This window comes from Hermetia illucens, chromosome 4 (genome assembly GCF_905115235.1).
Source record: "Hermetia illucens chromosome 4, iHerIll2.2.curated.20191125, whole genome shotgun sequence".
Lineage (NCBI taxonomy): Eukaryota > Metazoa > Arthropoda > Insecta > Diptera > Stratiomyidae > Hermetia > Hermetia illucens.
In genome coordinates, this window is record NC_051852.1 from 107257367 (window position 1) to 107279855 (window position 22489).

The 22489-nt window shown below is 42.1% G+C and overlaps 1 protein-coding gene across 2 annotated transcripts; it reads left to right on the forward strand.

Moving 5' to 3' along the window:
- The first annotated feature begins 8087 nt into the window (after window positions 1-8087).
- LOC119656101 (guanine nucleotide-binding protein G(o) subunit alpha-like) lies at window positions 8088-22072 on the forward strand. 2 transcript variants are annotated; one of them, XM_038062411.1, is made up of 6 exons: window positions 8088-8612; window positions 8700-8857; window positions 15806-16136; window positions 20332-20460; window positions 20649-20938; window positions 21004-22072. In XM_038062411.1, the coding sequence occupies exons 1-6, from the start codon at window positions 8605-8607 to the stop codon at window positions 21192-21194; spliced, it is 1107 nt and encodes a 368-aa protein (XP_037918339.1). In that variant the 5' UTR covers window positions 8088-8604; the 3' UTR covers window positions 21195-22072. The 2 variants fall into 2 exon arrangements, with proteins under 2 accessions (XP_037918339.1, XP_037918340.1); XM_038062412.1 differs by having other exon boundaries at window positions 8094-8637.
- The last annotated feature ends 417 nt before the right edge of the window (window positions 22073-22489 follow it).

Here is a 22489-nt window from a genome sequence, read left to right on the forward strand (position 1 = left end):
CAATGCACTTTTACGCCAACTTCGCCATAAGCCATTTGAGGGAAGAACTGAGAAAAACCAACTCAGTTTCAATGTGTCACACTTAGGCATCTCAAAATGTAGGCAAAATAAGCCCCACTGAGGTAATGATTCCCCCGTGAATTGGAGATTAAAAATTCATTCAAGATACTACTAATAATAATAATAACTCCGCCGTAGCCGGTCCCAAGCCCGGTTGTGAAAGGAGGAGGGATGGATAGCTTCAGTCTGAATGGCTGTACGCCACCGCAACGTCTCAGGGGGTAGGTGAGGAAAGTGCAGAAACTTTGCAGTCCTGCAGATTACTTACTGAGGAAGCTATCCCCACACCTGGCAGTTAGGTATAAAATGCCAATCCATCTATGAGAAGAAGAAGGAATTTAAGGTCCGGTACGGATAACCGGTGGGAGTCGTCTGACTTGGTGACTGGGTCGGACTCCCGTAATGGACAGCACTGCGTCGAAACCGCTAGCCGTAGGGCGGTTCGACATCTGGGCGCCAAGACGACCAGGAGTATTGCTCCGCCTGCTGCAGCTGTTTCGCCACAAGCTGTGGCGACCACTTCAGCGTAGTTGAAATTCTGGACACACTAAAACATAAACTTTCTGTCATATGCAGTCGGTTACGACAGTATGGCGAAAGTTATTCCAGACGTATCCAGAATGCAACATACGCGAGGAACCAGCGGAGCTTTTTCCGATCTCTCAACGAATCCCAACAGACCATCCAGACAGGACAGTTTTCTGTGACGGAAGCGAAAGAGTATTGGGATGGACTTTGGGGGTTACTCGCCCAGCATGCTGAGTGGATCACCGCCGAAGGCACCCGCCAAGCCAATACGTCTGGCATGAATTTTGCGGACGTTAGCGAAGAGGAAGTTCGACGAGCCATAAACAGCTCGAAGAACTGGAGGGGCCCAGGTCTGGATCGGGTGCAGAATTTCTGGTATAAGAAATTTACCGGTTGGCACGTAGCATAAATGAGGTCATGAGTCGCCGGAGGAATTTCCACCCTTCCTCACTGCGGGATTATCTACCTTATCCCTAAGAAGGATCCCGCAGATACAAGAACAATTACTTGCTTACCAACTCTCTACATTCTAAATTCTCATTCTCTATATTCTGTCCGAGGAGCAGAGCAACTCATTATCGACTCGGTAGTTGTAGGACAAGCAACTAGAGGCCAAAGAAACCTCTTTGGTTGCTATATCGATTATGCTAGGCTTTTGATAGCGTTCCGCATACCTGGCTAATCGATGTCCTACATCTGTATCGCATTGGTCCGAAACTAATAAAGTTTTTGGCAACAGTCATGGAAGGGTGGCATACCACCTTATCAGCGAGTACATCTGAGGGTGCTAATACCTCAGAGCCTATCCGTATATGCAGGGACATCTTCCAAGGGGATTCGTTGTGTCCCCTTTGGTTTTCTATGGCACTGATCCCCCTTTCATGGCTACTGAGTGATGCTAGAGGGCACGGTTTTGCAATAAAGTATGGCCTACGTGCTAAGTGCGAACTGACACACTTGGTGTACTTAAATGAACTCAAGCTGTATGCTGGTACTGACGACCATCGTAGAAGTCTGTTGCGAATAATAGACATGTTCAGCCGTGATATTCGAATAGAGTTTGGATTAAACAAGTGTCGAATCCAAGCCATCCGCAAAGGTCATCACGAGCCGCATGCCGGACATAGCATTGGTGACCTCCACATCGAAGCTATGACCGAGACGGACTTCTACAAGTACCTAGGAATTCTGCAAGGAACTCATGCTCGAGTTGGTGATCTGAAGGATGCTCTGCTGTCCGAATTCCTACAACGTGTAAAGCTGGTGCGCGTTGAATGTATTCGCTATCCCTTCACTGGTTTATGCATGCGGAATATTGCCGTGGACGAAGACCGATCTGGAAAATGTCCAGCGGCGGGTACGGACAACTATGTCCAAATTCCCAATGAAATGCGTCATCCAAAGTCTGCCGTGGAGCGGATGACCCTGCCTCGTGACATCGGAGGTAAGAGCATGGTTGACGTGGCGGCACAACATCATCGCCAAGTCGACTCGCTGCGTGCTTATTTTTACAGCAAAGAGCAGGCGAGTCCCTTGCATGTGGCTGTCTGTAAGGCAGACTATGAACTGACTTCACTTAACTTGAAGGATCGATATTTCAATCCTCTGAGTGGGGTGAAGTCGGACCAAGAGCGGATCGATGAATGGAAGTCGAAGGCAATACACGGTAAACACGTGAATTGTCTTTGGCAGCCTTTTGTCGGTTCGCATTTGCCGAGCAGATGGCTGTGTGCTGGGGAGCTCTAAGGTTCATGTGTGTCATTCAGGACGGCATGGTCGCCACCCGAGCTTATAAGAAGCTCATCATGAAAGAACGGGTGGAGAACGGCCAGTGCAGAATGTGTGGTTCGGGGTTAGAGACGTTGGACCATCTCATTTCTGGCTGTACTGTTATGACACCGGTGCAATACATCACCAGGCATAATGCTGTATGTAAGGTAATCCATTAAAACCTTGCATACAAGCATGGGCTGATCACGGGAACATGTCCAGTTTACCGATATGAGCCGCAAGCAGTACTTGAAAGTACAGCATGTATTGGAACCGGCAAGTTCTGACTGATCGCCGTACTCCACACAACAAGCCGGACGTACTGTTAGTTGACAAGACGGGTCGCTCCGCGTATATTATTGATGTTGCTATCCCCCATAATAGCAACATTGAACGGAAATACGTGGAGAAGAAGGTGAACTATGAGCCATTGGCTCGGGAAATCAAAGAAATTTGGTGTCTCGAGCGGGTGGTTGTAGTTCCCATAATATTGTCAGCTACAGGTATTGTACCTAAATCCCTCACGGCTTCCCTTGATGTCCTGGGACTTTCGCAAAGTCTGCTTCAAACCATGCAGAAGTATAGCATTCTGCATACGTGCTCGATGTTGCGGGGAGTTCTCAACGGATTCTCCCATTAACCTGTATTAGGTAAAATCCGGCATCTGCCGAGATTGTGATAACTCGGAAAATAATAATCGTTTGCGCAATAATCCATTTGAATCAGGGCCTTGAAGTGTGTTAAAGCACTTCATTCACTGTACACTGTAGGAGGCAATGTGGTCAGTATTGCGCTCGCCCGAGATTATTACCCTGATTTGACTCAGGTACTCATTCACAGCTGAGTCGACTGGTATCCAACGTCAAACCACGATGCTGGTGGCAGTGAGATTTGAACCGCGACCTTCCGTACGACAGCCTTGTGCTCTAACCACTCAGCTATCTGGACACTAAATACTACTGCTTGTCATAAAAGGCGACTAAAAGGGATAGAGATTTGTGGACAAGCGAGTGGTGGCCACGTCTCTGAGGCGAACTATTTTTTCGGCTACGACCTTTTGCTTTCATTAGCGGTTTGTAATTGGCTACTGCAATGGGGAGAGGTCGAATTCTCGACCCCATCCTCGATAGAGTAGAGATTTTATGAATGGGAAAGAGAGGTACCCCCGCTTCTAAAAAAGTTATGGCCTCTTAAACTAGTTTTTTTATATACCATCACCAAACCATCGTGACAAATTCTGCATCAGATAGAGCGATGGCGTAGGTCAGGACGCCAGACAGCTTTTAGGGATATTGATTTGACGGACTTCAGCACAAAACCAGAATGTGTAGAGTTTCTTATTAAGGCAGGCTTAGATCGAATACCAATTGTTGTGCGGTTGATTATGATTATGCTTTCCACTCCAATGGAAAGCTTGTATTTAGAGCCTATGACGCAGCCATCCAGAAAGGAAAGTACCAGCAATGGTCTGCAGAGCTACTGCCTAAATTGATCCGTAGGCGGAAGAAGAAGCTTCAGCAGGAGAAAGTTTCTGCCACTAAAGAGGGAGCGCTACAGATTTGGATTTAGCCTGTCAGAATCCTCTCCTTCACCATACCGCAAAAATGGATCGAAGTGGATGGGACACCGTGAACCTGGAAGGGCCAATAGCAGAGCAAGGCACTACGATGTGTCCCTCTTGTCATGAAGAAGAGGAATCTACGGAGTATTTTCTATGAGAGTGCCCTACCTATGGATGCATTACGCCTCAGATTTTTGGAGCTGATGTGCTCCAGTTACAACTGATACACTAACTGATATTCCGTTAGGCGTGGGAGTCGAATACGAGGATTCTTTTTACCCGCTCCTCCATTTTCTTTTTCTTTTTCTTCAGCCTTTGTCCCGTTCACAAGCGGGGTCGGCTCGTTGTGGTCGGCCTTGCCATTTGGCTCTATCGAATGCCTGATCTGGGTGCAATCTCGAGGCTTTCAAATCCCCATCTAGCGTATCAAGCCACCGTTGTTTAGGTTTGCCTTTTGGTCGTTTACCATCGACTTCGATGCTCAGACCAATCTTGGCAAGTAAATTCTCGTTTGCACGAATTGCGTGACCATACCATCGAAGACGCCTCTCTCGCAACTTTTCCACGATCGGTGCAACCCCATAACGATCGCGGATATCCTCATTTCGGATGTGATCTAAACTTGTGACACCACTAGTCCAACGTAGCATCTTCGTCTCCATTACCGCAAGACGCCGTTCATTGTCTTTTATAGTCGGCCAACACTCAGAACCATAGAGAGCGACTGGACGGACGACATTGCAGTAAATTTTAGATTTGAGACGTTCGTTGATACGTCGATCACAAAGAACTCCAGTTGTGGAACGCCACTTCATCCAGGTTGCGTTAATGCGTGAAGCAATTTCATAACGCAGTTCTCCATTGGCTGATAGCGTTGACCCGAGGTATTTAAATCGCTCAGTTCTAGGCAGATCACTGCCGCTGACAGTGATTGTGCCTGTTCCATGGGGATCGGTCGTCAAAAATTCAGTTTTGTTTAAATTCAATCTGAGACCGTGTTGCATGAGGCGATCATTCCATTTTTGAACAAGTTGCTCGAGATCATTTTTGCTATCAGATGCTAGGAAAACATAATCTGCATAAAGCAATGTGTAGGGCGCTGGACGTTGGATATCCCGTGTGACCGTGTCCATAACAAGAACAAAGAGAAGTGATGAGAGGGCGCTTCCTTGATGAACACCAACAGAAACACGAAGCGGTTTTGATACACCCGCCATACTTCGAACTTTACTTTTCGGATCATGGTAGAGCAATTGAACCCAACGCACGAGTTCTTCTGGCACGAAGTGTTGTCGTAAAGCATACCAGATGAGTTCGTGTGGTACACGGTCAAACGCTTTCTCTAGATCCAGAAATGCAATGTAAAGAGGGCGATGTTTTTCCATGAGTAACCGCGCAGCGTGTATTGCGTCAGTAGTTCCGCAGTTCTTGACAAATCCGGCTTGATTCACGGTTATTTCAACGATTTCGCGAATACGGTTGTCAAGAATGCGTTCAAAAATCTTCATGGTATGGGAAAGTAACCGGATCGGACGGTAATTTGAACATTCTGCTGGACTACCTTTCTTTTTCCATATTGGAACAGTGGTACTTTCTTGCCAGTCAGATGGTGTTCTTCGTTCCTGAATAACCCGGTTAAAGAATTCACTGAGCCACAGTGTTGGGTCCCAGCTCTTCGCTTTCCAGAGTTCAGATGCGATGTCGTCAGGTCCTGTTGCTTTCCCAGATTTCATTTGTTTTATTGTCTCCTCGACTTCAGTTGCGCTGACTGGTGGAACTACTCCAAATGTCGGCAATGATTGTGGAAGTGGAGGATGAGCAAATCTTCAGTTGAAATCTGCTCGAAGTATTCTCGCCATCTATCCGTCGCGGCTCGACGATCAGTAAGCAAAGTACCGTTCTTGTCATTAACGCAACAGAAGTGTTCGATATCCTGTGTGCGTTCATTACGGCTTTTAGCAAGTCGATACAGATCTTTCTCGCCATTCCGAGTGTCCAGTTTATCGTAAAGATTTTTGAAATGGTTCGCTCGGGTGACAGCGACCGCTTTCTTTGCTTCCCGGTTGACATTCTTATAAATTTGCCAATTAGCAGGCGTTTTATCGTCGAGAAATTTGTGGTAAAGGCGTTTCTTTTGACGGACCTACATTTCAACATCATCATTCCAAAGCCAAGTATCTCGGTTGATGTACCGCTTACCCGGTTTGGTGACCCCAAGGGTTGCAGAGGCCGCTTTGTGGATCGTGTCTTTCATTTGGTGGTTCATTTTGGTGGTCGGCAATCGTATGAGTGAGACCGTTTCTTCTTTCTTCTCACCAAATCGCCACCATTTAATGTGCGGCGGGCCAGTGCGTTCCTCACGCTGTTTTATCGGTGGTTTAATTCGCAGGACGGCAATCAACGGCCGATGTTGAGGTGCGATGGTCTCATAGGGAACGACTTTGCAATCAGTGACAGTGGTAAAATGTTGGCGTCTTATGAGAATATAGTCGATTTGCGTTTTACTGTTCCTACTATCAAATGTAGGAAGATGAGACAATTATTTGATGAACCATGTATTCATAAGTACAAGGTCATGGGTGTCCGCAAAATCGATTATACGCTCGCCACCCTCATTGCGCGCTCCGAACCCCTTTCCCCCATGGCACCTGTTACCGTCTGCCTTTTCACCCACATGACCATTAAGGTCGCCGGCAATGATTATATAATCGTCAGCAGGCACGTGACAAGTCTTTTCATCGAGAAGTTGCCAGAAGGCATCTTTCTCGGCATCAGGTCGACCTGTCTGTGGTGCATACGCGGTGAAGAAATGAATAGTGCGATCAGCTGATATAATGGTGAGCTTCATCAGCCGATCATCAAATCGTTCAACTTCTTTAATGGCATCACGGAAACCCTCTGAGATGGCAATGCCAACACCACATTGAGTGTTTGGGTTACCAAAATAGAGAAGTTTGTAGCCATTTTTACCGCGATCGCGTTCAATGTCGCAGCTTTTGGCACCAGAACATCGGGTTTCTTGCAGAGCGCAGATATCAATGCGCCTTTTCCGAAGGGCTCTTGCGAGTTCCTCGGTCTTTCAACATTTAGCGTGCAGACACGTATTTGTTTTGTTCGTTGTGTGCGGACTGACTTGCTTACGTCCTGACGCCGTCCATGCGTCAAGAACCCGTGCCCATTTCTCGACAGGACCGGGGCCCGTCCTGCCGCGTCGACTGAGGTGGACGCCCTAGCATTTCTCAGAGGCTTGTAACTCAATCCGATCATTATGTTTGTAACGACATTGTATGCATTTTCTTGGTCGACCTGTCGCGGGGCCTGTCACCAAGAGAGATCAGGTAGGATTTAGCATAGTAGAATAACTCCATCTATACTCTATTTATCTTTTTCCCTGATCTCAGCATTTTATTTTTGTTTTACTGAGGATAGTACATAGTACGTTGCCTCAAACCCTCCTACTTTACCTGGGCTTGAGACCAGCATACTATGTTAATAGTATATATCCCAGGGCTATGCTGCTTCCTTACCACTCTTAGAAGAGACTCTAAGATGATTTCTAGGCCTCTCTGGAGTAATCTACTCCGGGTGATTTAAGTAGTATAAAGGTGCTTACTGCCCGCCTAATTCTAGCTTCCGAGTATACCTCTTTTGCTAGTTTCTAGTTTTCCTTTCCTCCTTTTTGGTCGTTGTTGAAGTGCCAGTAAGAATGTTGTCTCCTTCCAAAGTGAGGTAGGATCCCGAGAAATGAGTTCTGAAAAGCAGGTGTACTCTGTCCTCTTCATTCTTGCTAAATGTCCTATCTTCCTTCTTCAGACAGATAGAAGATATTACCCTGTATTTGGCTAAATATTTATATTGCTGCTTGCTGCTCTGCCATGTTATACAATTCACTACTCTAAAAATGCCAATTGAACAGTCGACGAATAGTTTAGGTGATTGAGAAAGCATAAAACAAGCTGGAATCATTCGTTAATTTTCAACATTCCTCAATTATTTATTATAAATCTTCAAACCTTCATTTGAAAAACATAGATTATATCGACCATTCATAAAAAATATTGTATTCATTAATTTTAAAAATACCCATTATTGAATCTAGTGAAACCTTTGTTTCTAAAAATAGCTAAACGCAATTAATAGATAATTACAGAAACCTTGCAGATAAAATGTACCCGTCATCGCGTGTGAGAGTCAATTCAACCATCAGTCCAGGGTTACTTTTTTCTGCGCGCCCAATTCAAATATCCACATACACGAGAATCTCACTAAAAAATGCCACCCCTTCCAAATGTCCCGTTCAATCAAACTTCTTCATACAACCAAATAAATTTCCCCAAACAAAGAGAGAGGCATGGGTATTGCTGAATTAGTGATAATAATTTGCGTTTATTAAAGAAAATCGGTTAAAAAACGTGCTAAAGTGTTGCAAAAATAAGAAACAGTGCGTTTCAAACTGATTGCTAAACCGCTGCTTGCTTTCACTGTACGTGTTTCACCACAATTCCGCGAAACAACGTGATGATGAATCAACAAGTTGTCAACAGGTCCCGCAGGCTACGATGCTTGCCAATTTGCTCCTAGTTGGAACGTTGTGTGCGAGTTCCCACAAAATCGTAAATGGCTTAGGACCATCGCGCACCGGTAGTGAATAAGCGTGGACCATCTGCTGCCCATTTGTCGTGTAAATGATTCGGTGAGGATTATAGCAAAATTGCCTTGTAAGTGAGGATCCGAACTCGTGCAATTTGCGGTGTCTCATGCGATTTGTGCTTCTTTGCAGACGTGTGTCTCCGCTACATATGGGCGCGTGTCTAACATTGGAGCGCGACGAGATTGAGGCGCGCCGGCGCAGCGAAGAAATCGACAAACAATTGGAAACCCTGGCCAAGGAGCGACCGAGAATTTTGAAAATTTTATTGCTTGGAGCAGGGGAAAGTGGTAAGTTGTTTTGTCTCCAGGAACCGTTCGTAACAGTGCTTACATAAATATGCATGCATGGCTGTACGTGGACCCGATCCTTCTGTGCGTCTATCCCAATCGGGTTTTGTAAGCCAACTTCGGAAGAGTCAGCCAAGATGCGAACCGCATTGACTGGAAATCAACTGATCGCATTATACTGCCTCAGTTTGGTACCAAATTTTGCTTAATTATAATTTAAAATAAAATATGTGACTGAATGAAGCAAAGTAACATTCTTGATAATTTTGCTGGAAACTTAGTAGTGCACTGAAAACTGAAAATAAATAAGTGACAACCCTCATTTTCATGACTCGATGATAGTGGTAACCCCAAAGATCGCACCTCCTAGAAATCTCAGGGATCTTCCCTTCCCAATCAAGGTAGTCGAGTGTAGACTTTTTCCAGCTCCACGCGCGCGTTTGGACCGGTATTTTTGTTATATTTCCGATTTTAGCTTCACATGCCTTTCCGTTGTAATTTTAGGTCGCATCCCATTTAGTACTACAGATGTCGGCTAAAAGACATGTGAAATGTTGGCTAGTGACCATCAATTTCGTTGTCTCTTTAGATTTCTAGGATAGCCCTGCCCTCTTGGTCGACTTCTACTAACTCAGATGGTCTTTGACAATTACGCAATTCGCACGAGCTATTATAATTTATTTTCCAAATGGGTCCTGTGAGCGACATTGCACGGAGTAAGACACCTCTATTAATCGAAAGGCACCAGGTTTTTGTCTGATGAAGAATTGCTACCAGGCAACAAAGGCCGTTCACCTACTGCCAGGTATACTGTGAAATGTTCTTATTTTTCAGTAGCGTGAATCCCTGTGACTTCATCCTCTAGAACAAATCTAATAGTAAATGGTTCGACGTTAAAATTCCCGCTCTCACCTCACCATTATAGAACCAGACCTTCGGCTGGGCAAATTTAGAAACGTTTCGTTCAGTCGACCAAGTTTCAGTAATACATGATGGCAGCATCATACCAATTTACTTTACCGTTTGCTTGTGACAAGAGATTCAAATTTTACTGCTACTGATGGCATATATCTCTGCTTAACTAAAATAAGGCCCGGAAAATCTTATACCGATCGCACCGATTTTGCCGTACGATTGCGTGTCTTTCTCAGCAGTTATGATAACCAGTCTAGGTGTGTCGTAAGCTACCTTTTCTTCCACTTGGTGGTATTATACGTAGGACAGCTTACGGTACTGTAGCCGCCATATCTTTGCTCCAATAATGCTTGGGCAATCGAGACCTGGGATTTGGGGTAGCAGCTGACTTTCATGATCAAAGTTTAGGTCCCGGTTACCAGACAGTGCAAGCGTACGTTATACAGGGCTTTTTATGGATATGTAAGTCCTACACCACCAGAGCCACATTGGTTTGGAGTCAAGATGGACTCTTTAATGTTTGACTGTTTAGACTGGTTGAACTTCTACCCGACAAAGTCTATACCGAGTAGCAATCCCACTTAACGTTCTTGGTAGGCATAACACTAGTCTTCCTAACTTCCGCCGTGAGGACGTTTCTGAGGCATCAGCTCATAGTGTGTCCCAATCTGCCCATAATTACACAGCTAGATTTTGCACAAAGACCCTTTCGTCCTCCATAATCCATGGCAAGGAAACAAAACTCGCTTCCTGTAAAAAGTCATGGAGACGCTTGAAGCGAGTTCCTTCCTGGATATTAAATTTTCAGTTTTCAGAACATCCACAGAGATAGGATTTGTCTTCACTCTGTGTAGTGAAGTAACCAATTGGAAGAATCTATACCTCGTTGTCTACGATTAGCTCAATATTTTAGAGTCTCGTTATGCATACTTTTCTGCTAATTCAAATGTGAATTTCATAATGGAGTTTTTCTGTTCTTTGGCTTTTCTTAAAGTCTTCCGCGTGCTAATAGCGACTATTTTTGCTGCCTCCCCAATTCCAGTCATGGATTCGATGCGCGTCAATAATCGGATTTCAGGCGATCAGTGCCAAATTTGCAAACCGCTTCGGGTGTGGTTCGAAAGTTTCTAATGTCATATATACGCTTATCCCCAACCTGAGGATGCCACTGAGATATCGATGGTTTCTCGTCCAGCCGTATTATTTGATTGCTATTTACCCATAAATGAGACAGCGCGTTAATCACACCTACAACCCATCGTTAATGATTTGTTGAAATATGTTTCAGCTACATCGAAAACTACCCGGGAAACTTGCATTCCTCCTCAACTGTGTGACTTATCCACTGCTACTTAATGCTTCTGGCTGATGTCCCGGAAAAGTACTTCATGCCAAATTCTATCAGACCGAAAGTTTCAAATAATAGTGGCGGTCACTTTCCATGTGCTGCAGAGCAACAGAAAAAATATGGGATGTTGGTGTTGGAATAATTTTTTAGTTAGTTTAGTTTAGTGAGGGGAGCCGCAGCTTCAAGCGCTCTAGCTTTTGTTAGGCCCATTGTACTATCCTCGGAGATCGCCTAGCTTTCACAGGGTTTCTCGAACATTCTTCAGAAACAGAATGCGCAGACTCTTTCTTGAAGAAAACCTTACCAAAGTATATTCGTCTGAGGAGGCCGGGCAACTGCATCCACCATTGTTGATCCAGAACTTTGGCGAGCCAGCCTGTTGCTTCCTCAGTACCAGCGATGTTTGAGTGCCCTGGCACCCACATCAGGAATGTTTAGTTCAATCGGACAAATTTCGCTTCTTCATCGTTAGAAAATCTTTCACCCTTGAGCCATTTTTTCTCGTTTGGAAACAGAATAATCTAAGGGGGCTAAATCTGGCAAATAGGGTGTATAAAGTAGTAACTAAACATTAATTTTAATCATTGCATAGCCGTTTTTGCTTCCTTCATTTCTTCAATCAAGCGAAGCAATAATTTCGCAGAATATTCGCTGTTGATTGCTTTTTCTTCCTCAAGATAGTTGATGAAAATAACCCGATGCGCATCCCAAAAAGCTTGCCGCGGATGAAACGATGGTCGTCATCTTTGGAGCTGGTTCTTTCTTTTGAGTCCATTGTTTTGATGGTTTTTTGCCATGTTCACGTTTCATCCACGGTTATGAAACGGCGCGAAATGTCTGTTTTTTTACTGTGATTTTTGCTCAAGTGTGAGCAAACGCGGCAGCCATCTTGTGCGCTTTTAAACGACGATCGTCCAGTACCGTTTTGTGCATTTTCTTCACCGTTTCTAGAGTCGTTACCTCATTTGACCGACCACTGCGAGGCTCGTCTTGGAAACTCATATGGCCTCATTTAAACTTGCTTCCCAACAAACAAAGGAGCAAACTCACCCACACCAGAATACAGTTCAGCTTTTAGACAAGTTGCACTAAGGCCTTTCAAATAAAAGTATTGTATCACATAACAACGTGGTGTCCTCGAACTTCAAACATATGTCTGATAGATTGCTACTACTTTCTAATACCATGTCATTTTGCAAACATCATCGCCACATACACGTCAGGCGCCATAGACACACCAATACAGGTAACTAACGGACCACGAGCCAGTTAGCTACCTTGTATGTACCCCGCGGATGCCCATTTTCAGAATCACATTCACAATCTATGCGTTATAAATGGAAGTAGCAGCTCTGCAGGAGAAGCGGTGAATCGCTTGTGAGGAGACCGTCTCGTACTGATAGCAGATCATTTCTATTGGAGGAGCAGTCCGCATTCGAGTGTTACGGTGATCACAAGTAGTGGGATTCTGTCGGATGTTATACAGTTGAGACTCATGGTGAAGTACTGTTTTTATCTCTTTGACTGCTTAAGGTCCCTGACCTTTTCTGACCGGACCATCGAAAGATTAATTTCATTACCGATCCGTTTCCACAATTCCGTAGCCAGCCAGGTGTTGTGACGCGTCTCTGGGACTTGGACGACGACCTGAATGGTGCCTGACAAAAAAGATCTGCCGTTCGATCAGCAAGATACTCCTCCCACTGTCGAACAACACCTAGATCATTTAATTATTTGGTGTAGGCTGTATCAAGCGTCCTTTCTTACTATCCAAATTCAAGAGGCAACTAAACTAATTATAATACTCTGTCGATATGATGAAACCCAACTCATCTTTTGCCAGATACTATTGTACATATTCACTGTATCTAGATTAGCTCTAATGTGTCACGATGTAAACAAAACACAAACAGTCTACGCGCATTCGAGATCACGAGATCATCATAGTTTCCCAAAAAAATAAGAAAAGTGTTACGACCAAAAAAAAATATACACATGTTAAGAATGCATAACTATGTAGAATTAACACATGCGTTATTGAAATTAGGAACTTTATCAAGCTAAGCTACCTGCAACAGAGGAAAGTCAAGCGAACAGCGCTATGGACGCAGTTCGACGAAAACGACTAGAAACTTCAATTCGATGAAGCCAGAGAATCAGAATACTTCACCAAAAATTACTACATTCAAATAACTTCAGTACCATAGAGCAAGCATTGTCGAAAGTAACGTCAGCTGACAACAATGAAGACTTTGAGTCAGCCTCCCCAATCCATAGAGTTTCAATTGCAGTGCATCAACCTGCAATGGGCTGCCATTCGCGCAAAACATCTGGAGATCCTGGAGTCAGGACATTTACCCTCTAAATATTATCTGGAAGACTACATCAACATGGAAGGGGTGCCAATGGATGCCAAACCCAATATCCCAGCCGAACATTCAGCTACCGAAATTCGATGGGAACTGCTTGCATTGGCAATAGTTCCACAATCTGTTTGTGCAGCTCATCGACCAAGCAATTTGGGGTCAGCTAAAAAACTTTGGTATCTAAAAACAAAACTAGCAGGAGAGGCGGAGGTTCTAATAAAACATCTCTCCGTTTATACTAAAAACTACACCCTAGCCTGGAATATCATTAAGGAACGATGCCAGAACAGGGGATTGCTCGTGATATCGTTACTGAACAAATTGTTATCCCAATTATCGTTGCCGGCGAATCATCAAACCACATTAAGACGCGGCACGACGTGACCCGAGAATGCCTAAGGGGACTTCAAACTTTAGAAATTAACACCAACCACTGATTCAACTGCGCATATAGCCTTGGAGTATTGATAAATGCTCTTGAACTGCATACTTATATGGAAAAAATGATCTGCTCGCGTGCCTTTGCGAGGATATTCTTGTGCAAAGCATCGCAAATGCAAGTATATTAGAGTTAAGTATTTGCTTTGGTAGATAATGCATTTGTATCGTTATGGAAGGTCGGGTGCCTGTCAATCCTCTTGTGAATGAGCACCTAAGTCAAACCAGTAACAATCACGGGCGAGCTGAATGCTTCCCACATTGCCTCCTACAGTGTACTCTAGTCCTTTATTATATCGTTACGGTCTTAAAGGGTTCCAACATGCTTCAAGGCTCAGATCCAATTGGATTCCCGCGCCAACGATTATTATTATTATAATACACTTAAAGGGGATACTCTTTTAAGATTCCTTACTTCCTAGCTCCCAAGATCGAAGCAGACTTGGAGTCGTTGACGAAAAAAGAATAATCAACAAAGAAGATTTGCCAAAGGAGTATAGCGATATTTCTTCGACTAAAAAGGAAGATTGAAACACTTTGCGGGTGCACAAAAGATGACCGTACAATCCATCAGCCTTCATCTATCAATCCAACCAAAGAATAACTTTTATATAGCAACACTATTACACCTTGCACGATAACAGAAAGTTGTAATCGACAAATTCATACATCTGCCATCAATATCTTTGTGGCCCGCTATTCATTCCAACTTTTTCTAACTTCTGGTCGCCAGGCTTTTCAAGTTTAGCTGGCATTCCCATATCAGTTTAAACATGGGTTGTGATGATACGATTGCTTTTAATGATGCCTGACTCTCAGCCCCAGTCTCGCCATCTTAGATCCATCTGCATATCATCTGTGGCCCCCTAGATACATTGTTATCATTCCAATGTTTCTAGACCTTCCTAATTATTGCGTTGTCGACTTTAGAATCCAGACAGAATTTCAATCCATGCCCGTATGCTATCGGCGTCTATGTTTCATTTAGCTAAAGCTTAAAGGCTCGCCTTTTTCTTTACTACGAATTAAAAAGGTGGCATTTGTAACAGCAACTTCAGGGCAGGAGTGGGTGTGCTCTTCGTGGCGACAGCAAGTCTTTGTAGCGATAACAGTTACTTGACAATAGTTAAGATAATTTGAAAAAGAATCTGGTAACAGTTAGAAAAGGACTACAAAAAACATTGCAAATGAACTGAACGTAAGGAAGCATTGAAAACAAAGAGTATAGGGATAATATGCAAGCACAAAGCGAGGGCACTTTAAGGTCCGCTGAAGAATCAAACCCAATGACGAAACGAACATATTCCCTAATTAACTTTAACAGTATATCCATTCCCTAGTGTGTGAGAGTAAAATATCTTGGATAGACATAGACAGGAGGCTGACTTGGAGGAAACATGTTAAAACTAAAAAGGTCTTCAAACATTTTTCAAGTCACATTTCGAATTCAAAGTCCTGATTTGCAAAGTAACGATAAAGCCAATCTGTATTAAAGATGCAGAACTTTGAGTCTCTGCTCTCAAATTCAACACCGAACTTTTTCAGGGAGTGCAGTCTGTAATAATGAGAACAAGCATTTTAGTGCCTATGGGATCCTATCTATAAAAGACGAGATTACTCAGCTGAGTCGAACATACATATAATCTTCAGAAAAAATGTATTCCACACCTGAATCGAAATGTTGCTGCTCACCATCCACCACCCACATCTTGTTTTCTCTTTGATCTACTATCTGTTACCATAAAAATCCATGTTCTGTATGTCAAGTCACCAGCGTGTAAAGATATGTGATACGAACTTAGATAGAAGGAGAAAATATAATCTTCATATATAATCAAAAATTCATTAACAATTTCAATGATTCTTTATGTATCTTTTCAGGTAAAAGCACCCTTGTAAAGCAAATGAAAATAATTCATTCAGATGGATTTACTGTAGGAGAATTAAGTGCCTTTCGCCCAACAGTGTTGGATAATCTCTTGTCCTCTATGAAATATGTCCTCACAGGAATGGGCTTGCTACGAATTAATTTAGAACATCTTTCTAATAAAATTTACGCGGAAATTGTTTTGGCTAGCCCGAGTTGCTTTGATATGGAATTTCGCGTTATCGATAAAGTGCGGACTGCATTGAAAGTTCTGTGGAAGGATCGCGGTGTACGTTTGGCTGTGGCACGAGGATACGACTATGAATTGAACGATTCGGCTTTGTAGTAAGTAGTAATATATTAATTCTTTAGAGTTAGCACGGAAATATTTTTATTTATGCATTATGAAGTCAGAAGCTCCCTTTTTCATTTTGTAATAATATTCGCAAAGTTGTCTGAAGACAGAAAGGAAGACTGACGGTTTCTTCCAAGGCAGAGGCAACTCATCAGACGCTGCCTCACCTCTGCCTTCGAAGCAGCGTGACCGAAAGTGGCAACAGGTGGAATATAATATATAATATCGCAAGGGTACGAATTATATCCAAGTTTAAACCGCCAATAGTTTGAGTCTAAGCTAGGCTAAAGCCAAATTTTTGTTTGGGATATAAGTCCGAATCCACTTGATGTCGGACTGGACCAAATGGAGAGCGACTTACTCCCATGTCTGAAGACAATTTTTCGAGGAAAACCGAGCTGGCACTTGTTAGAGACGATGCATCCATACAAACAATATCGACTAAAAATTATCTTCGCAAAAGATTTGAAGGGAGAGCCCTCATGCGTTTAGTAAAACCATTGCATTATATAAGTACCCTCCTTTGCCAATCACAAACATCCATGATCGTGGTCGGTAATCGAACCCGGGGCACGAGGTCGAGATCGTAAAGCTGATGCCTCAATAATTTTTGGGAGAGTGGAATAAATTGCATGGCATAACCCGCAATACAATTGTTGACCTCCTTAATGTGTGGCCTATCACAGTTCATACGCCAAGCATGTGCGCCGACCAAGTCCTTTGTTTGAGATAGTGTCAGGCCAGCCTACTCCAATGAGACTGTACTGCTACCACGCACCTTGGGACCTCGTTCCCAAAGTGAAGCAGTACCTTTAAGAGTTTTGCTAGCGTCTCTAGCTTTTATGATTGTACAGGTAGCTCCCAATGGCATCTGGGCTTTACTCCATAAGCTGCGACTTCTCTCAGACCAAATAAAAGAAGAATATATGTATTTTTTTTCTTTATTTTTTATTTCAGCAGGGCTCTGATTGCTAGATCTGTTTCGTATAGGATCTCGGGATCCAGAGGCGTCACGTACGACTCCTTTGCACCCTCGACACCAGTTGGTTTCTGATGCTCTCACAGATTGGCTGCTCGATCAGCTCGTCATTCCGCTTTTTCTAATTTCTGTTTCCGCTTCAGTTCTCGAAGGTCCAATCCGACGTTTGATTCTCGGACTCTCAAAGTAGATGCAGCATGCCCCCCGCTAGCCGTTGCCACACCTATGGGCCTCCCCTGGGTCGCTCCTTCACTTACTAGTGTATTTTGCCCGACTATGAGATGCCAGGTCCGGTATTGAGCTAAAGTAATGACTGATCTTGGACGAGGCCCGGAGGGCTGTTGTCTTCGGCTGGGTAGGCGTCGGTCCTGGTCTAGAAAGGGCTGGCAACAGTCCAGATATATAGTCCTTGACCGGATATATTGTCAACTGCTGACTACTTGAGAAGAGTTTTCTCAGCTGGGAAACCTAGTGGTGCTCATACCGGTTGGAATTCAATAAATCTTTACAGAATTGATCGTTTCTAGATGGCAGTAGAAGATGGATCTAGCGCTGGTAATGCGTCGGATAACATCCAGTTTGATACCACCGTCCGCAGAAACCACACTTCCCAGATATAAAATCGACGCCTTCGATGTTTGTCCATTAATGCAGATGAGGCGAGTCCGATGATCCGTCAAACTGAAAATCTTAATTTTGTATTAGGGTTACATTGAAGATACGCACCAATCTTCAGTCCAATCCTATTGCCTCTCTTTCCAAATCCAGGGCCATTTGGCAAAGTTCCATGACCCGGTGAGACAGCAAAAAGATGTCATCAACGTATTTGAGGTGTTTGAGGAAGGATGTCATATTCTATTGAATTCCTCCACATTCCCCAGACAAGGTAGCATGAAGAATGTTACCGATAAGAAGAAGAAATGATATCGATGACAGGTGAACTTCAAAATCCTGCGAAATTTTTCCTCGGTGCAGCACGTGGCATCTTGCGCCATTATATATCGCTCTGGTAATAGCTATTCGTTTCTCCGGAATGCTCCTCTTGCGTATAGCACTCCAGATACACTTCCTGTTCACGCTATCGAAAGCTTTCTCTGCCTGATGAGCTGTATCATCTATTCTGATATTATTTCCCACAATGAGGCTTCCAATACGCGTATCATGGACGCTTTCGAAGCCGCCTTGAAAACCTTAACTCACTGACGCCGAAGCGATGTTGACATTATAATACTCTATAGCTTGGTTCCTTCAACGCCTTTTTAAGGTTTTGTTTAAAACAAAACCTTATTAAAATCGATTCACTGTTTGTCTGCCTGTCATATGCACTTTTCTCCAAAACGCCAAAGCCGATCCGAACGAAATTTTGTGGACATATGGGAACTATGAGATCCCACGCATACAGTGAGTAACATAAATTTACGTGCAGCTTAAAGGGGGGTTCTTCATACATTAAAAAGGGGATCCAAAAACTTTTTTCTGCGAATATATTCACGTGGGATATAAAGTACTCAAGGTCTTAAGTACTTTCCGATTCTGGTATTAATTTTGATGTGAATTGCAAAGTGCGCGAGTAATGAGTCAAAATGTACACACTTAAAGTGAGACAAAAATAAAAAAAACTGGAAGGGGTGCTTGGATGAAATCTAAGCCTCAAAATGTATCCCATTCCGATATCTGCTCAAATAAACTTACTAATAATATATTACCAACTTTTAGAAATTGACTGGAAACCCACCCTTAAATTTCGCACCAGCAAAGAAGCAATATTTCGTATACACATGCCAAATTTTATGGAAATCTGGCCATTACCGCTAAAGTTATAGCAGATCAAACTTAGCAATTTCACGCGAATTTACTGCTTTTAAAGCCATGCAAATAAGATACTGACGTCATAATTATCGAGAATGATTGACATTCGCTGAAATATGAAAATGGAAATTAATGAAGAATCCACTTTTGCAAAGCCCCTTTTGTATCTGTTGTAGGTTGTCTTCTTCACATTTGTTAATAATACTGGGCTTCTTGTGTAAAGCGTATGAGGTTGACTGCTATCAACATAGTGCATTACAGACTAAACTATTTGTGGAAATGGCTTTTTAATGAGTACAGAGCAATTGAATTTTTAACTATGGACAAAGAGAACTGTCAGGTACTCATCATTCCTCACATAGGGAAACACAATACTTTTTATACCTGAAGCGTCTAGCTTCCGGTTTCCCGACTTGTTTCTTTCTAGTTTTTACTTTTATTAAATTAATTATTAAAACATATTCGTATCGTTTGGACTACTGGTAATGTCCTTATCTGGAATTCCATATATAAACTTTTTAATTCCATCGATTATTTATTGCTTCTTTCCGAAGCCTAATTGTATGATTTGGTTCTTATCAATGGGGCAGAGTCAATCAAATGTTTTCTCTCCTTTCCTCCTCGAAAACTTTATTCAGTTTTCATTAGTGATCTGCCGTCGATATTTATCTCGTTTTGTCCTTTATGTACAGATGACTGAAAACAATAGTTCAGCCGACTGCGGTTCTTCTAGTGGACGAGCAAGGTTCAATCTTAACGCTCTGCCTCCCTAGCATTTGAGGAACAAGTAAACATTAACAGAACTTTCAAAATGTTTATCATTATTCTTGGTTTCTGCAACCATAAATACCTTTTCGGTAACTTTTTTGCCTATCTAAGAACCGCTTAATACTCTATTCTTGTTTCATTTTTGTTTTCAGTTTTAATCATTGATCTTCCTCCACTATTTATCTGCTCCCAACGTTTATAAGCGGATGATTTGACATTTTCGTTCCACTCTCGGACGAACAATGGAATGTTTTAGTTAACGCGCTGTGTCGTTGGCGTGTTAGGAACTAGTAAGCATGAGCTGAAAATGTTCATCTTTATCCGTCCTGCCTCCCATCAATGCATTAATACAAATTCCTTGACCATACTAATCATAATTGTGCTTGCCTTAAAATCGATTTATGAAATTGAATCGTCGTTCACTGGTAATACTAACTGCTTGATTTACTTGATCTATTATCTCTGTAACACCAAAGATCTGTGAACGATGAATGCTTCTTGTTCCAATTGTATAATACCATGATGTGATAAGTTGACTTGTAGAAAGTAAAATATTTATTGGTTGGTTTAGCTTCTTGTCCAGACGTGAAAACAATCCTTATAATTTCCATATTTCTTGTTATTTTCAGCCTGTTTGAAAATATGGACAGAATTTGTGATGATAAATATACACCATCCCCCACAGATGTGTTAAGGGCACGTGTGCGAACAAATGGCATCATTGAAACTAACTTTCGAGTGAACGATGTAATCATTAGGTAAATAAAAATTTGAAACATAATTCAATCTTACAACAAGTGATACAGGGCACAACAATAAGTTCTACAAATAAAAATATTTTCACGGTAGGCTCCTTATATTTCCCTCCGCTTGGAAAGATTTTATAATGCCAAATTAGGCATGTTATACTTGAACAATGCAGTAAAACTTATATTTCCATTTCCAGCATGTATGATGTTGGTGGCCAACGATCTCAGCGACGAAAGTGGGTTTATTGTTTCGAGGATGTAAGAGCTGTTCTTTTCGTCGTGGCCCTTAGTGGTTACGATATGACACTTCTGGAGGACAACACCGTGAACCGACTCGAGGAAAGCCTTAACTTATTTGAACAAATCGTTAACAATCGATGGTTCAAGGAAGCTTCTTTTGTACTATTTCTCAATAAGCTGGACTTGTTTCGAGAGAAAATAATGTGCACAAAACGTCATTTGCGACTATTCTTTCCGGAGTACAAAGGTGAGTTTCAAATTTCCTTTTTTCTATAAAGAAATCTGCTAATATTGAATTAATGTTATATGAAGGTCCTGATCGTAATATTGACCAAGCTGCCCTGTTCATACAAAATGAGTTTCTAAAACGTAACCACAATGATCGTCGGGTTATTTGTCCGCACTTCACAACGGCAACAGATACCGCCAACGTACAGACAGTCTTCCAAGTTGTTATGGAAACAGTAATTAAGGAAAATCTTGGCAATGTTACACTTCTGTAATGATAGCACGCTGTATCGGGGATTGAAAAGTTTTCACAAACTGCCATGTTATATGTTAGCCTCTATCAATTTACGAATTTGAAAAAATCGGATATTTTTCTTTTCCATTGATAGATAGTTGCCGCCGTTGAAATATACTTCAAATTGGTATCTTGCCAGAGGGTAAAGGTTGCAACCAGTAAAATTGAATCCAGACCCAACCGCTGCTTGCTGTAATGTGTTGCCTTGAACGGCGTACAAAACCTTGTCGCATGGAATCGGTGTGCAATGTAAAAATTTAGCTCGTTTATTTAAGAAACTTTGGTCCTTTTCGTAAACTTTGATGAAAATTCGTTTTGTTCTTCTATGCGTAAGGTAAAGAAGGTCCGAATTTTAGTTGCACATTCATAAAGCAAATTAATTACAAGCATTTTATTTTGGTTGCTATTTATGCCTCAAATTTAGAGATTTCTTCTATGATGGAGCTTAAATCGTCTAGGCAAACAAAACATATCACGTTGAAAACTTTTCCAAGCAATACAGTGGTGCACAAATCGTTCAATTCTACAATATATTTCTTCTAAATGCTTTTATCTAATAAGCTTGTGATCTTTTATGCCTTAATATTCTAGTATAGTGAATTAGATCTTAAGAATGATGAATTTTCTTCCGAAAAGTCCTTTCATAGATGCTTTGCATCACATATGGTTCGTTTTTTAGAATTAAGAAAACAAACGTTCGAATTCACATGCACAAATATTACACAAAACATATAATTGCCTTTTAGATCTCATTTATATATTTTTTTGTCTGTAAAGCGTGTGATTATATATTTTGATAGGATATATTTTTTATTGTATTCATATTTTGTAGAATGAATAAATTGTATTGAAAAATGAGCCAAACGGAATTTTTCGTAGTTAATAAAAAATTAAACATTTAGCACTTTAGATTATTGTCATATCAGATTATTCCCTGTTACTAGGTACGTGCATAAATTTTTCAGACTTTTATTGAACAGTCAAATTTAAAAACAAAAATATTTCCACTTTTAATACATATCTTCCTTGACTTGGATGACCACAAGTCTTCGTTCAGGCAAGTATTGGAGTTGGACCAACTGCTGCCAATCTAACTCCGCGATTTTTCTCTGAGTGAGTGCAGCAATTTAATTCTTCCCATTGTCAATGTGACTCTATTTACCAGGAATGGACTAACGGAGCGTAGTATACTTCCGCTAATAGAATTTGTTTGCTTAGTAACAGTTTCCAATGAATATCTCACCGAATAGACAATAAAACCTTACGCAGGTGAAA